This window comes from Carassius carassius, chromosome 39, assembly GCF_963082965.1.
Source record: "Carassius carassius chromosome 39, fCarCar2.1, whole genome shotgun sequence".
In the NCBI taxonomy this organism is placed as follows: Eukaryota; Metazoa; Chordata; class Actinopteri; order Cypriniformes; family Cyprinidae; genus Carassius; species Carassius carassius.
In genome coordinates this window covers 28427553-28444868 of record NC_081793.1, presented here as the reverse complement: position 1 = coordinate 28444868, position 17316 = coordinate 28427553, and the positions used below count along the sequence as shown (strand labels likewise).

At 36.2% G+C, this 17316-nt stretch overlaps 2 protein-coding genes across 3 annotated transcripts; one reads left to right on the top strand and one right to left on the bottom strand.

Annotated features, from left to right (window-relative positions):
- The first annotated feature begins 9142 nt into the window (after positions 1-9142).
- Positions 9143-12272, top strand: LOC132121733 (peptidyl-prolyl cis-trans isomerase A-like). Its single transcript, XM_059531464.1, has 6 exons — positions 9143-9348; positions 9809-9839; positions 9931-10019; positions 10297-10393; positions 11397-11472; positions 11555-12272. The coding sequence occupies exons 1-6, from the start codon at positions 9199-9201 to the stop codon at positions 11688-11690; spliced, it is 579 nt and encodes a 192-aa protein (XP_059387447.1). The 5' UTR covers positions 9143-9198; the 3' UTR covers positions 11691-12272.
- Positions 12273-13547: 1275 nt separating this feature from the next.
- Positions 13548-15526, bottom strand: LOC132121121 (zinc finger CCHC domain-containing protein 24-like). 2 transcript variants are annotated; one of them, XM_059530292.1, is made up of 3 exons: positions 15252-15526; positions 14423-14587; positions 13548-13878 (listed from the first exon to the last, which is right to left on the bottom strand). In XM_059530292.1, the coding sequence occupies exons 1-3, from the start codon at positions 15381-15383 to the stop codon at positions 13765-13767; spliced, it is 411 nt and encodes a 136-aa protein (XP_059386275.1). In that variant the 5' UTR covers positions 15384-15526; the 3' UTR covers positions 13548-13764. The 2 variants fall into 2 exon arrangements, with proteins under 2 accessions (XP_059386275.1, XP_059386276.1); XM_059530293.1 differs by lacking the exon at positions 15252-15526 and adding an exon at positions 14989-15121.
- Between the last annotated feature and the right edge of the window lie 1790 nt (positions 15527-17316).

The following is a 17316-nucleotide window of genomic DNA, read 5'->3' as shown; positions in this document are numbered from 1 at the left end:
ACTATACCTGGACATATTGTCGTCGTAGCTCCTTGACTCTCTCACTGTTCCTCTCAAAGGGAACAGTGTAGAGCTGCTTCATCCGTACTCTGTGTTTGGACAAAGTCCGTGTAATGGTTGTGAGGCTGATGCTTTCTATATTGCCAAATATCTCATGGTCCTCCACAATTCTAGTTTTAATTTCATGCAGTTTTATTGCATTATTTGCAACAACCATTTCCACAATGGCAAGCTCTTGATCATTATTGAGGAGCTTTCCTCTTCCCCCAGAGGGTGGAAGACGTTGCAGTCTTTAGAGGAAAAAAAAATTCAACATATGCATTACTGTATGACCTTATTGACATGTCAAGTGAGAATAGAAACAGTCCATGTAAAATGCACTACTTACCTGTTGGTTTGTTGAAAGATGCGAATAATGGAGGCAACGGTTGACTGCCTCAAATTGGGTTGCACTCTTTCACCAGCCTCTCTTAGTGAGAGACCGTGGTTGATTACGTGGTCAATGATAGTGGCACGAATTTCATCACTGACTACTGTTCTTGCAGCCCTTGGAATGCCACCACCACGCATCCTTACACCTCTACCTTGCCCTCTCCTTGGGCCTGCTCCTCTTCCTGCACCTGCTCCTCTTACTGCACCTGCACCTCCTTCTGCATCTCTCACTGGACCTGCACCTCTCATTGCTCCTCTCACTGCACCTCCTTCTGCATCTCTCACTGCACCTGCACCTATCATTGCTCCTCTCACTGCTCCTCTCACTGCACCTCCTTCTGCATCTCTCACTGCACCTGCACCTCTCATTGCTCCTCTCACTGCACCTCCTTCTGCATCTCTCACTGCACCTGCACCTCTCATTGGTCCTCTCACTGCTCCTCCTTCTGCATCTCTCACTGCACCTGCACCTCTCATTGCTCCTCTCACTGCTCCTCTCACTGCTCCTCCTTCTGCATCTCTCACTGCACCTGCACCTCTCATTGGTCCTCTCACTGCTCCTCCTTCTGCATCTCTCACTGCACCTGCACCTCTCATTGGTCCTCTCACTGCTCCTCCTTCTGCATCTCTCACTGCACCTGCACCTCTCATTGCTCCTCTCACTGCTCCTCTCACTGCTCCTCCTTCTGCATCTCTCACTGCACCTGCACCTCTCATTGCTCCTCTCACTGCTCCTCCTTCTGCATCTCTCACTGCACCTGCACCTCTCATTGCTCCTCTCACTGCTCCTCTCACTGCACCTCCTTCTGCATCTCTCACTGCACCTGCACCTCTCATTGCTCCTCTCACTGCTCCTCTCACTGCACCTCCTTCTGCATCTCTCACTGCACCTGCACCTCTCATTGCTCCTCTCACTGCACCTCCTTCTGCATCTCTCACTGCACCTGCACCTCTCATTGCTCCTCTCACTGCACCTCCTTCTGCATCTCTCACTGCACCTGCACCTCTCATCGCTCCTCTCATTGCTCCTCTCACTGCACCTCCTTCTGCATCTCTCACTGCACCTGCACCTCTCATTGCTCCTCTCACTGCTCCTCTCACTGCACCTCCTTCTGCATCTCTCACTGCACCTGCACCTCTCATTGCTCCTCTCACTGCTCCTCTCACTGCACCTCCTTCTGCATCTCTCACTGCACCTGCACCTCTCATTGCTCCTCTCACTGCTCCTCTCACTGCACCTCCTTCTGCATCTCTCACTGCACCTGCACCTCTCATTGCTCCTCTCACTGCTCCTCTCACTGCACCTCCTTCTGCATCTCTCACTGCACCTGCACCTCTCATTGCTCCTCTCACTGCTCCTCTCACTGCACCTCCTTCTGCATCTCTCACTGCACCTGCACCTCTCATTGCTCCTCTCACTGCACCTCCTTCTGCATCTCTCACTGCACCTGCACCTCTCATTGCTCCTCTCACTGCACCTCCTTCTGCATCTCTCACTGCACCTGCACCTCTCATCGCTCCTATCACTGCTCCTCCTTCTGCATCTCTCACTGCACCTCTCATTGCTCCTCTCACTGCACCTCCTTCTGCATCTCTCACTGCACCTGCACCTCTCATCGCTCCTATCACTGCACCTCCTTCTGCATCTCTCACTGCACCTGCACCTCTCATCGCTCCTCTCATTGCTCCTCTCACTGCTCCTCTCACTGCACCTCCTTCTGCATCTCTCACTGCACCTGCACCTCTCATTGCTCCTCTCACTGCTCCTCTCACTGCACCTCCTTCTGCATCTCTCACTGCACCTGCACCTCTCATTGCTCCTCTCACTGCTCCTCTCACTGCACCTCCTTCTGCATCTCTCACTGCACCTGCACCTCTCATCGCTCCTCTCATTGCTCCTCTCACTGCTCCTCTCACTGCACCTCCTTCTGCATCTCTCACTGCACCTGCACCTCTCATTGCTCCTCTCACTGCACCTCCTTCTGCATCTCTCACTGCACCTGCACCTCTCATTGCTCCTCTCACTGCTCCTCTCACTGCACCTCCTTCTGCATCTCTCACTGCACCTGCACCTCTCATCGCTCCTCTCATTGCTCCTCTCACTGCTCCTCTCACTGCACCTCCTTCTGCATCTCTCACTGCACCTGCACCTCTCATTGCTCCTCTCACTGCACCTCCTTCTGCATCTCTCACTGCACCTGCACCTCTCATTGCTCCTCTCACTGCTCCTCTCACTGCACCTCCTTCTGCATCTCTCACTGCACCTGCACCTCTCATTGCTCCTCTCACTGCTCCTCTCACTGCACCTCCTTCTGCATCTCTCACTGCACCTGCACCTCTCATTGCTCCTCTCATGAGAGATGAGAGATGAGAGATGCTCCTTCTGCATCTCTCACGGGGCCTGCTCTTCTCCCTGGGCCCCTTGCTCTTGCTCTTCCTCTTCCTCTTCCTTGTCCAGACATTACAGTGTTTGTCTTTTTCTGTTTCTCTTTCCAAAAACATCACTCCTCAAAGTCCTCCTTTTATAGTAATAGAAAAAAATAACCCCTGCCACTGAGTCTAAGCCAGACTGGAACCAGCTGTGTTTGTCCCAATTTACCCTACATAAATCAGCTGTATGTCAATTATTCAATTGTTTGTTTATTATCAGCTGAGATATATTGTTTTTGAACTGATATCATTGCAGAAGCAGAGGTTTTTTTATACTATATCTAAGGTTTGGAATATTGTTTTTGCTATTGTGGGATGTTGTGTGTTAACATTCATTAATACCACAAAAACAATCCATAATTTTGTTGGGAGGTATAGCTTGTCTGTTAAGAACATGTAAGCATTTTGGAAATGTGTTCACTGACTGCATATTGTGTGAAAACGACATGAAATGTGTGAATGGTATGGCCACAAAAGACTGATGCTGTGCTAACTGTGTTTAGAGTTTTGGAAATGTGACAACTGTTTGGACAAACGCTTGTTAGCGACTGAAAAAAACTGTAACATAAATGTAAAAAAAATTGTAATGTTTAAAAAACATTTTTGCACATTTTCTAAATAATGTTTCTCTTTAAATGTTTAAAAAAATTATTTTTAAATAATAATTTTTTATTAAATATAAAAAAAATATTTTCAATAAATTAAAAATGGCATATATGTGTGTATATATATATATTTACAATTACAAGTTTTACAATTATTATTTTTAGTAAATAACGACATTTTAAAAAATGCTTTAAAAGTCATAAATACAGTTTACCTGGTTTAAATGTTAAAAAAGTAAATTTCGCCATTAAAACAGTTAAGGACACACATAGTTTCTGTATATCACATACTTTAAATGACATTCTGTGCAATCACTTCTCAGAGTCTGTAATGTTGCTCTAAAAACATGCATATGATCCAACAACGAGTGAATGTTTATTCCTTAATCTAGTTGAATAGCATTTGCATGTTCAAATTAGAAACAGGGTTCGAGATGTTTTCTGTTCTTGTCTGAGCTCAGTCCGTCTGCATTCATTTCCTCAGACACTACAATACATACACTATTTTAAAGTGCTTTAAAAGATTTATAAATATAATGTATATTTTCTTAAATGTTTTAAAATTATTATTTTTAGTAAAACCTGATTTCAGCTTGAAAATGTCTATATATTGGTAAGTAACCATAAGCAAAAAAAATTTTTAATTAGCAAATATACTGTATCTCTTATCAAGTGTTTATTTTTTATTAAATATAGTGAATCATCTTTATTTTAAGTGCTTTAAAAAAATCATAAACATACTATATGTTTTCTTAAAAGTTTTAAAGGTGTTTATTTTTAGCATATATACTAAACCATTTTTGAATGCTTTAAAAATAAGTTAATATATTTTCTTAAATGTTTTCAAATGATAATTTTTAGTATATATAATAAATAATTTTTAAGTACACTAAAATATCAGAAACATACTTTATATTTTCTTAAACATTTTGTAATGTTTATTTTCAGTATATACTAAATCGTTTTTATTTAGTAAATATATTTTCTTAAATAGTTTAAAATAATTATAAACATCTCGAAAATGTCTATATAGTAGTAATCATAAACAAAAAAATATATATATTTTAAATGAGCAAACAAACTTTTTTTTTTTTTTACAAATGTTTAAAGTGTTTATTTTTAGTAAACATATTTTTAAGTGCTTAAAAAATATAAATATACAAAATATATTCTTAAAAATTATAAAATATTTAGTTTTATCAAATCATTTTTTTTTATTCTTTTTAAATTAATACATATATTTTGTAAAATGTTTTTTTCAAATGATTATTTTAGTAAAACACAAATTCATCTTTGAATCTGTATATTAGTAAACATATACTGTTTTCATAAAAGAGCTCAAAGGCTCACTATCCCTGAACATCTCTCACTAAACTCATCATCCAGCACAGCTTTATCACCGTTAGAATATAAAATACTTTAATCCATGCATTTCTGTCAAACAGAATTCATGCAATATGTCAAACCTTTAACCCGCAGGAAAAAATAAACCCGTGGCAAGAGTTTAAAAGCAGCCTAATTAAATTCAAACTAAAAAATAAAACTCCTGACAGCAGCATGAATTCAAAACCTAGTGTGGTGTCTAGGGAGCCCTTCAGGGCTAAACATGGCGTTTTCTCTATTAAAAAAAAACAGTTGAGAGCATATGCACACCTTTTGATTTTATTTATTGCTTTAGGCTATTTCAGTTTCATGCAACATTTAATCAGAACGAAATATGCATGCAGACATTTAAATTTCACAAACATCTGATCTCTATACATGCCTAAACAGGCCTTTATTGTCACGCTCTGATTGAAAACCCGGTTTCTGATGGCGTTCAACGTCAGATATTAGATATCAACAGCTGATGGTCTGGGTGTGTTTAGCTCGCATCATCATCAATGACTCAATGAGTCACACACACACACACACACACAATTATAATTCAGTCAGATGATCGCTGAAGCATCCAGAGCTTTGGGAACTTCTGAGCACCTCTGAGTGCATCTTCTTAAACAATTCCAGGATTTAATAATCCTTCATGCAACTGCAAATTGTTTAAAGATGACTTAGTGAGGCGAGATTTTGATTGTCTTCTCAGACGTCAAAAAGCATTAAAGTTTCATCCAGAAATTAAACTTTAGTCATTTACTCATTACACCGAAGCCGGAGCCGTCAACGTCGAAATGCATAATTAAGGTCTCGTTTAAGTAGTCCATGCAATACATTCCTGAAGTCACGTGATAGTTCTGTAGAATTAAGCTCTGTAGAATTAAGCTCATTATGTGCTTAAAGGAATAGTGAAAATAGATCAGGATGAGTTTGTGTCTTCATCAGGTTTGTAGAAATGTAGCATTGCATCAGTGTCTCATCAATGGATGCTCTGCAGTGAATGGGTGCCGTCAGAATGAGAGTCTGATAGAAAACATCACAATAATCCACAGCACTCCAGTCCATCAGTGAACATCTGGAGAAGACAAAACCTGAAATACATCCAGCATTAAGATGATTTGAACTCAAACACATAGGGTCTATAATCCATAATAACACTTCCTCCAGTGAACAAGTGCATCTGCTGTTGTCTCTCACATATTTGTTTAGATCTGTTTAAACGCTGCTTGATCTGTGCAGATTTCTCTCCTGATTCAGACCAGAACACTTGTTCACTGGAGGAAGTGTTATTATGGATTATAGACTCGATGTATTTGAGTTAAAAACATCTTAATACTGGATTCATTTCATCTTTTGTCTTCTCCAGATTTGTCTTATTTTTTTCTCCCTTTTCAAATTTCAAATCACATCAGAAAAGCATTTGTTTTCAATGAAAATTAAGTAAATAATCAAGTTAAGGGTAGGTGTAGGGAGGTCTTTATTGTCCCAATAAGGTGGTATCCATTAATTATATTATGTTATTATTGCATACTGTTTTATAATGTACTACAATACTGAGGTGCAGATAATTGGCACTATTTGCAGTAAGTAGTATAAATAGCAGACAATCATGCTATTTTAACATAGTATAATGCACTTAGTGTAAATAGCCGCTTGCTTTTTTGATTACTGCCAGACTAATGCCGGCGATGCAATGTTGCCAGATATTGCTAATAAAATAAACAAAAACTTATAAATAAATAAAATCAACAGAAATTCTTTCAAACATTTTGGAAATTAGATAAGATAAAGTTATCGCTGACCCTAAACCGCAACTTCCTACGTTATTAACTTTTTAAGTGTTAAAATTAGTGGAAAAACGAGTCAAAAAATGTATTTTTCATGTTCATTTAAACTTCGGTTTAATTCTACTTTAAAATCTAAGACTGCAGCTGAACTTAAGTTTTTAAATCTAAGCAGATGGATTTTGTTTTCTAGTAAAAATAATAAATATTTTTTGTTAACTTTTCTAGCTGATAAATGGTTTTATTACAAACAGAGATAGACGATCATCAGCGCTCCCGGCTCTCATCATATATATTTTAGTTACTGCTAAACTCTGTGTAATTTGATTCATAAAGGCCTAAATAACGACTGGATGCTAGTCTTTGCAAAATATGAACATAAAAACTCAATCAGAATAAAACAATGTGACTATACCAATACACATCTGTGCTTGTCGAGAGCTCTTTTACTGAAATATGATACATATGTTCATTATACAACTTTTCAGTGTTCATTTATGTATCTGTACATCAAAGGAACATCTAATTGTAGCATATTTAATTCATTTGTAACTGGCTTTAATGACTATAATTGCACAGAAACGCTTGATTGTGGTTCTCCAGGTAATTGTTGCTAATGTCATGACTTCATGCCCTGTCGCCATGGAGACCAGCGTCACTGTAGCAGCATCTGTTACTCTGCGTTTGAATGGCTTTTTACGGGAAACCCGACATTAAGCTTACACACGAGGATCATGTGAACGATGCTTAAACGTGATCTTCCTTTAATTGGGGAAATTTCCTGTCTTAGACACGGAAAAAACAGCAGTTGGGATCATTTTTCATAATTTGGAATAATTAAGTTTTTAATGTTATTTAAAGAAGTCTCTTCTGCTAACCATTGCTTTCTTGAGCACTGATAATAGCCTAATAGATAATAATCTATCAGTAAATCATCATATTTTCATTATTTCTGAAGATCACGTGACACTGAAGACTGGAGTAATGATGCTGAAAATACAGCTGTGCATCACAGAAATAAAGTACAGTTTAAATTATATTCGCATAGAAAACAGCTGTTTTAAACTGCTATAATATTGCACAATTTTACAGTATTTTTGATCAAATAAATGCAGTCTTGGTGAGCAGGAGAGACTCTTTTAAAATCCAAACTTTTGTTCTTCAGTGTAAAGAATGAATTATAATGCTTTTAAACTTTTGTCATCTAATCTCTGTAATTTCCAAAGCAAGTATTGAAGTTTTAATTTTGAGCTTGTCATTACTATCACAGACACAATATTAAAATCCAATTAAAATTTGATTAAGGCAAATATCAGATCTTTATTTCTGGACTTTTGATAAATGTTTTAACATTATATGCAGACTGAACACATTTAAGTCCTAATTAAAGATCACCTCACCAAAAATTAGCTTGTTTTATATATTTATATATATGTTTAAATATTCAGTCACATGTATTTAATTAGTTGTTTCTTTTGTGATTTAATCATTAATGTATGCACAAGTTCATTAGATTTTGCTGATTTAACTTATTTTATACATTTTTTTTTACTAAAAACATTCATAGTAGTCAAAAAGTATATATTTTAAAATATATATTTATATAAAAGCTACATTTTACGACTATTTATTTTATATATTTGAATTAAATTTAATAGCCTACTGTATGTTTTACTTTAAAAATTATTTTTACATATTAAAAGTTAAAACAGTTTTTTAATAGATTATATAATATCATACAGTTGTTTTATATTAATTCACATGCATTCATTTTTTAGCACTCTTGCTGTGTCCGATACCGCTCCCTATCCACTATATAGTGCACTATATGGGGTGTCAGCCATTTTGTAGTGCTGTCCGAATTCTGAGTGAACTACTTCTACTCATAGACATATAAATACTATATTTATATGTTATTTATATGTCTTTGCTTACTCGCTGAAGCACTATTTCCCACAATCCAATGCGGAGTAGCATCGAGCTGGAAGCGGGAGCGAGCGAGTTTGAATGAGAGATGACGTTTACATCTTTATTATTTCTGTTTTAACGTTTTTCCTACATTATTTATATTAAAATATGTTATGTAGGCAATAACTCAGTTTAATATTTGACTAATTCACTGAGGTGGCATCGTTGTTAACTTATATAAATGATGATAATTTGGTGGATAATTTTTTTTTTTTTCGTTAATAACAGGTAGTGGTTTCTTATGTAAAATTAACGGTCGCCTGAGGACGCTCTAGAACCATCTTATCTGAGCTCATAACGCTGCTTGAGCGAGTGTCAAGATACTAAAAATAATAAATAAATAAATAATTATGAACGTGTTTATGTGTGTTTCCGAATCCGTTCACTTTTTTATTTATTTGTTCACTCCTTCCTGATATAGTGAACTCAACTGCCATACACTATATAGGGATTAGTATAGTACTATAGAGTGAATGCGTGAGCGATTTCAGACACAGCATATGTTTATTAATCGACATGTGACTGTGCATGCGCGCGCTCTTGAACGCTTCCGTGTGACTCTTCAGCTCTTCCTGTGTGTGCACGAGTCGGTAACCGGGATCAGCATGTTGCTCATCAGTAACAGGGTTAGATTGTGTTCGCTGGCGTTCACCGCGGCGCGCATGTACGCCACCGGAGCTCAAGCCAACAGCAACCCGGTAGTGTTCTTCGACATCGCGGCGGACAACGAACCGCTCGGTAGAGTCACCTTCGAAGTGCGTGAGAGAGAAATTACGAACTCTACTATGCGGAAGGCTCGGCTTATGAATATTAATGACGTCCGTCTAGTTAAGTTGTCTGATTGGTTGAAAGAACGCGAGACGCCTAAACGGTTGGCGAATCAAGGAATTCTTCAAAGGGTTTATGAATATTAATTATAATGCCTGAGTGGACGTTCCACGAACTAATAAATATTCATAAGGTCAGCCTTCTCCATAGTAGAATACTTTCAACTTGTAAATAATAATCAAAAATACTTAATTTTTATAACACTTTCGTGCTTTATATATTTATAATTTTTTAATGTTTCAAAAATTTTCGGTTAAATTATTTAGATGTTCAAGCATATGTAGCTATGTTTTTTATGTGTGTTTACTTTTCAGAATGTGACCCATTTTTACAGTGTTTTTAAGGTTTTCTCGTTTATTGACCTTTAACTCTCTTCCTGAACTGTAGCTGAATGCGGATGTTGTGCCCAAAACAGCAGGTAAAGCACTTTATATTCATTACACTGTACTGTCTTTTCTATTCTGCATAGGTGTATACGAGTATATGTGATTTTCTCTTGTGTTTTCTAGAGAACTTCCGAGCTCTGTGCACCGGCGAACATGGATTCGGATACAAAGGCTCAATCTTCCACCGAGTGATTCCACAGTTCATGTGTCAGGTGACGAGATCCCACACGCTTGCTGAGCTTCATCAGGGCTGGGCTTGGCCACAGAAACACACACTGCATCATGCTGTTCAAGTCCGGACAATTACTCACCTGTATTTGGGTGTTTAAAACGATTACACTGGTGTAACATGCTGTAATTGGAACCAGTTGCATTGTGTTAATGTTACAAGATCCCTTTGAAGACTTGCTCTTCCTGTCCTTTTGATTAAATTAAACACACGTGTACTCTTCATGTTTACTTCGATTTGCACTCATTTGTTTCTCTTAGGGAGGAGATTTTACAAACCACAATGGAACTGGAGGAAAGTCCGTCTACGGTCCGAGATTTCCAGATGAGAATTTCAGACTGAAACACAGTGGACCAGGTTAAACACACCTGAGCGCTCTTTGCTCATTAGATCAGTCTGGGACTGTTTTACATGTTTTCTTGTCATGGTGAATGTTCACTGTATAAAAGGTCTTTCAGTTTCTCTGTCGAAATGTGTAAAGGCCTCTAGATGGCGCTATGAGCTGTTAAAAGTCAACCGGTGTTACTGTTAACTAAAACTATTAAAAATTGTTTTCGTTTGTTCTGAAATCAAATAAATTGTTGTTGAAGACTGAAGTTCTAAAATGACTAAAACTTAAAATAATTTAATTAAAATATTTTTTTAAATGATAATAAAATGACAAACGCACAACAAAATGACAAACTTGAATAAAAAAAACTTACAAATATAAGAATAAACAGTAGTTACATAAATATTCAATCTAAAACTGAATAAAGTTATAATTATAATAAAAACGTCAAAAGCACAACAAAATTACTAAAACTTAAACTAAAATGAAAAATATAAGCTCAAAGCTTAAATAAAAGTAAATCTAAATAGAAATATTAAAAAACGAATAAAATGTCAAAAGCATAACAAAAATACTAAAACTTAAACTAAAAAAATTTACTTAAAAATAAACGCTAGTTACATAAATATTAAAACTAAAACTGAATAAAGCTTAATAGAAATATAAAAAATAATAAAAACAACAAAAGCACAACAAAATTACTAAAACTTAAACTAAAAAAATAAATATAAAACCTAGTTATATAAATTTAAATGTTATTAAACATAATATTATTTTTTTTCCTACAATAATAATATGCAGTAATAATATATATATAATATGAAAATGACACTGCTTTCTTACTTTAAATTAGTACTTTTATAAAGTATTAGTTAATAATCATAACTATTATAATAAAAATACTATATAACTTTTTTTGTGATGTGAATTTTGTCTAATATAGATGTTTATATGCATTTAAATCATCATCAGTCATTAAACAGAGTAGAGCACAGGTTGTGTGTTAATGTTTTGTTGGTGTGTGTTCAGGGATTCTGTCGATGGCTAACGCCGGACCCAACACCAACGGATCGCAGTTCTTCATATGCACCGTCAAAACAGAGTGGTACGGTAATCATCTTCATGAATCTGCTTTCATGCACGTGTGTGATGTTGAGTGTGTGTGTTGTTTGTGGTGTGTTTTCCAGGCTGGACGAGCGGCACGTGGTGTTCGGCAGCGTTAAAGACGGGATGGATGTGGTGAGGAAGGTGGAGGCGCTCGGCTCTCGCTCGGGAAGAACCGCGAAGAGAATCAGCGTCACCGACTGCGGAGAGCTCAAGTAGATTCACGAGTCGACTCATTTCACACGCTTCTACCGTCCTGCTGCAGATTCATAGACTACTCCGTGTTCAAAAGCTCCTTAATGTGAAACTCAAGACACTTTCGGGTTAAAGGAATAGTGTTTATTTACTCGCTCTCGTGTCTTCGCAAAGCTGTGTGATGTTAAAAAATCCATGCAACGCAAATGGTGCGCTTTTTTCCATGTAACAACAACTAAAAGTGACCAAAAAGTCTTTTGCATGAAAAGCACTTGTGCATTATATTTAGAGTCGTCTGAAAGTCATGCACTTTTAAAGTCGTGGTCTTGTGCAGAGAAACAGATTATTATTTTGTGCTCCAAGAAAAAAAAAAAACACATCTTACGGGTTTGAAATGACATGAGAACGAGTAAATACTGTCATTTTTACATGCATTATTCCTTTACAGTAACATCCACTGTGAATAAATGTAATTTTTAACATATTTCTCAGGTAAAAACCATGTTTATTCTGGACTGACTGCATGAGATTTTGAATTATGGCCAGTGTGCTTCAGTATTCGTCAGCTGAGTTTGATTAATAAAAGCCGAGAGCAATAAGATATAATGGTGATGTTGTAGTATTTTATTTGTATTTTGCGAAAGCGTATAAGGCACATTTCTGTGTTTCACAGGTTGTTGATGGCACATTGTTTTCATATTTCACAGTCTGAGTTTCATGTACATGCAGTGCTTTAGTAAGAAGATCTTTAGATGACCTGAATCTCTGTTCACATTTCTGAAGATCAAACCGGTTTGAAACCAAATGCACTTCAGTCTTAAAAATGGATTTTGCATTTCAAAGTTGAAAACTATTCAGATTATAGCCTAAGTTAATAAAAACACACAAGCACATGCACATTCATCAATAGATGTGTAAAAACACCACAAAATGACTGCTTTTGGTCTTCTTCTTCAACATCAGGTTCATTGCTTCATGCATTCAGCCCAGACACACTTCTTATCAAATGTTATGATTTTAAAAATGTGCTTGTGCATCTTTCAATGCACAGACTTCATTCAGAACAGAAACACATTGTATAATTACCCTACAGTCTTAAAACTGTCAATGTCTCTGTTATTGTTCACACTTTTTACCCAGATACACAAATATCATTGTGATGAACGAGCACTTGAGGGACGCCTCCTAAAATCACTCCATATGCAAAATGTAGGAAATAAGATGAACGATTCATAACAGTATTAAAAACATCGCTTTGGGTGTCAGAATAATTTGAAAAGCCCTTTTAGAGACTACACTGATGAACCATATACAGCATCGAACTGAGAATATTTCATAGATATTAATGCATTTATTATGCAGAAGGCCATCATATGTGCTGGAAAATCACAATTTAAAAATGCAAATCATATCAGCAGTTTTCACTGATCACCGTTATTCAAATTAAGTCATGGGGTGAATTTTAAATCTTTAAAAGAAAACTGAAAATTTAGAAATATTCCTGGTGTTTTTCTTTTTCTAATCAAAAGGTTTCAATCACAGCATTATTACTTTAATTAATAATCGAGCTATAGTTGTATCTTTTTTTCCTGTGTCCTGTTAGTTGTTTGCAACATCACTTTCACAGAATCCATTTCCTTGATGACATCACCCCACAGGAAGTGACATCATTCTGGAGGCAAAGCAGCGGAACAAGCGAATGTGTGGGAACAAAAGCCCTGAAATGTGTTTTTAGTAAGTGCTTTAGAGGCATATTTCATGTGAATTTATATATATATATATATATAGTGGTATAATGTTGATCAGAAATATATAAAAATATATATATTTGTTGCCAATATACATAGTCCCTGAACAAAATAAATCAGATCAGTAAGTGATTTCATCATAAATTTGTTTGACGTACACATTTGAGTTTTAATTCCAGTGCACTCTTTAATTTAACAGCCACAAGTTAATTATTTAAAAGGTCATTTTCTGTGGTAATCAACACTTCAGTCAGATTTACCAGAGCACTGCTTTAAATCAGGAATCAGTGAATATTGTCAAACTGAAGTGAGGTGATGAGGGTGTGACGGGCGTCTGTGGAGGTCAGAGGTCACCGAACTCGACGGCAGTAGTATCCGAGATTAATACACATCTCACACAGATGCTGAGGATGTTCTTTCCTCTGGTCAGATACGTCCAGACCGTCGGGGTTCTCCAGAGGCCTCTGACGATCAGAGGAAACAAGTCAAAAAGTCACAATACAGAAGAACATGAAGGTTAAAGGTAAAAGTAGATCCAGCTTCATCAGGGTCAGGACTTCATAACCTGCCAAACAGGCAACAGAGAAGCTTTATCTAACAGATGCTCTCTTTTTTTATTCCTTTGAGCAGAAACTTTTCGTACAGTTTGCTACTGGGGTAAACAATCATTTAATTACATCTCAGTTCTGCTTAAGTATCTTGTTTCAAGGCAGTTAACTCAAAATAAAACCATAAAAAAATAAGAAATAAATGCTAACTGAAAAATAAAATAAAATATTTCAGCTAGTTGCCAAGATAACCTGATGTACTAAAATAACTAAAACTAATAAAATTAAGGTAAAAAAAATAAATAATTTTAAGGCAAGGTAATTATAATTAACTAATACTAAAAGCATGGGGAGAAAAACTATTTTAAAATTATAAATATATTTATGTATGTATGAATTACAAAATTGCACAAGACTATATATAAATAAAATTAAAGAAAAAATCTCTTCTTCTCTTCACCTGTTTGTGAGGATAGATGTTGATGTGGCACTTGATGCACTCCTGACCCATGTCCGCCCAAGAGTTTCCACTCATCCACATCCTCTTGCATTTGGGACACTTGTACTCTCCGAAACACCTCTTCGTTCCCTGATACGGCGTCAGACCCTTTCCTTTAGGATGATCCTGGAGAGAAAACGATTTCATCAAAGCATCACACACAAACAGCACCATAAACACAACTGTTTTCAACATTAATAACAATCAGAAATGTTTCTTGAGTAGTAAATCATCATATTGATTTCTGAAGATATCTGATTTCTGTTTTTATTTGAAACAGACAACGTTGATACTTTAGTAAAACATTACATTAAACTCTATTACACTGCTTGAACAGTAAAGGTGAAATATTAATATTCCTCCAGGTAAAGCATTTTAAACACACTTTATAAATTAACAGGTATTGTGAGATCTATTTTGTATGGCTGTATTCTTCAATAACACTTTTAAAACCTTTAATATGTTTAAAAACCAACATTTCCGCAGCCAACCTGTTACAGGAGGCTCCCATACCGCCGTCTTTTTACCACCAGAGGGCACTGTTCTCCGAATATTAGCAATCTCTGATTCGGACTCCATTTCCCATCATCCCTCATACCTGGGATTACACAACCACACCCGCACCTCATTTACACACACACACACACACACACACACACACACACACACACACACACACACACACATATAAGTCACACCATTACACAGACTCTTTGTGAAGTCTTGATTTGCTCTGGCTGTCTTTATGTCTGAGTGTTATCACCCATGTTTTGTTTCTAGTGTTACTGACCTTGGACTGTTTCTCGATTCTCTGATTGTTTTCTGCCTGTCCCGACCTGGATTGCTTCCCCTGGACTCTTTTTGTCGGCTGCCTGCCCTGATCTCTCGCCTGGTCATGTTTCTGTCTCGGCCTGGTCTCCATTGTCCTGCCTTGCCGGTATTTGACTCCGTATCATCTGACTATTCTCAATCAATCTGCAAATGGATCTAACTCCTCCTGATGTTTCGCAACATAGCTTCCGCTCTACATGCAATAAATGAAATCTGCACACCTCACTGACAGCAGTGACTCAACCTTACAATGATGCAAGTGTGAGTGCATGCATTATATATATTTTATTATGTGATCTTAAACATTGCTGTATTTATAATTGCACAGCAGGTACAACAGTGGTACAACCTTAGAATTAAAAGTGTATACGTGTATGTATGTGATTTATAACTATAAAATATGAGTCCATAATCCATATTAACACTTCCTCCAGTGAAAAAGTGCATCTGCTGTGGTCTCTCACATCAAAATCCAGACACATATTTGTTAAACGCTGCTTGATCTGTGCAGATTTCTCTCCTGATTCAGACCAGAACACTTTTTCACTGGAGGAAGTGTTATTATGGATTATTTGAGTTAAAATCATCTTAATGCTGGATGTGTTTCATCTTTTGTCTTCTCCAGATGTTCACTGATGGACTGGAGTGCTGTGGATTATTGTGATGTTTTTATCAGACTCTCATTCTGATGGCACCCATTCACTGCAGAGCATCCATATCTAATAAATGTTAAATTAATCAATGTAGTAATTTAATGTAATATATTTAATGGTTTATTTTAATAATTAGATTTAATTTAAAGCTCCAGTCCCCCTTTGTGTGTGTGTGTGTGTGTGTGTGTTCAAAATGTATATAATAAGTGAGTACATCATGAATACATTTTTCCAAACTCTGTTTTTGTCTTATTCTGAATCACTGCAGTAAACCTATGTTTATATTTGGACAATATTTGCTATATTTGCTATAAACCGAGACAAGTAGCTCCGGCTACAATGTTCTTCCGCAAGACACATGCACTTCTGTTTTTTTTAAATTGCAAAATATAGTTTAATAGCTATATATAGTTAAATTGTAGTATGGGTCGAGATTGTATTGTATGTGCACCACATTTTATTGCACGTTTAAAATGTTAAAAGCACAGTGCAAAACTAAGATAAGGAGTTGCCTTACATTCTTCAGGTCTTTGTGTTGGCCCAGCTGTGATCAAGTGTTGGGTTTTTTATTTGCAATTGAACTTTTCTACTTGTTTATGTGTAAAACATGAGTTAATAACTTGATGTTTGTTAACATACAAGAGGCTTTTCTCTGTTGTTTTTTATAATACAAATCAGCCACACAAACAGTTTTTGTACTCATAAAAACCAAATGCAATAAAGTTCTCCAAAAGGCTATAAATCAACCAGATATCTGGCATCCTTACAAAAACTGTACCATGGTAGATATATGCTTATAACAATCAAAATAAATAGCAATTACATTACACTGTATTGTCTTGCATGTGTCACAAATTGACCCATATTTTATTAGTCTTCAACAGAAACTGTTTTTCTCAAAATTAGCTAACTGCTTTGTTCATTTGCATATTAAAATTCATATGTTGAATCCCATGGTGTTTTATTGTGGTGTCACTTTTCAATATAGATTTGTCTGTGCATGTTTTTATTTTTTACTCCTATATTCTGTTACTATTTGCAAGGGCGTAGATTTGGTTTGAAAATTGGGGGGGTTGAACGTTGTATGCTGCCCGTTATTTTTTTCAAAAAAAATTTTTTTTATGTGTATTGTTATTGGATAATTTATTTCTTCCTATCTATCTATTTATCTATCTATCTATCTATCTATCTATCTATCTATCTATCTATCTATCTATCTATCTGGCAACATGCTTTAACTGATTACAAATTCAACATATACAAATATGAAAGAGACAACATTTAGACATTTATTTTAACATTTTTACATTCCACCTTAATGCATTTTAATTTTTTTTCTAAAGGGAAACACATCTTTAAAACATTAAAGGC

Excerpts from the sequence above, each read along its gene's own strand:
- LOC132121733 (XM_059531464.1), top strand. The coding sequence starts at position 9,199 with ATGTTGCTCATCAGTAACAGGGTTAGATTGTGTTCGCTGGCGTTCACC. Across the intron at positions 10,020-10,296 it reads TTCCACAGTTCATGTGTCAG|GGAGGAGATTTTACAAACCA; the intron begins GTGACGAGATCC and ends TGTTTCTCTTAG. Across the intron at positions 10,394-11,396 it reads ACTGAAACACAGTGGACCAG|GGATTCTGTCGATGGCTAAC; the intron begins GTTAAACACACC and ends GTGTGTGTTCAG.
- LOC132121121 (XM_059530292.1), bottom strand. The coding sequence starts at position 15,383 with ATGGAGACCAGGCCGAGACAGAAACATGACCAGGCGAGAGATCAGGGC. Across the intron at positions 14,588-15,251 it reads GAATCGAGAAACAGTCCAAG|GATCATCCTAAAGGAAAGGG; the intron begins GTCAGTAACACT and ends TTTTCTCTCCAG. Across the intron at positions 13,879-14,422 it reads ACATCTATCCTCACAAACAG|AGGCCTCTGGAGAACCCCGA; the intron begins GTGAAGAGAAGA and ends TCTGATCGTCAG.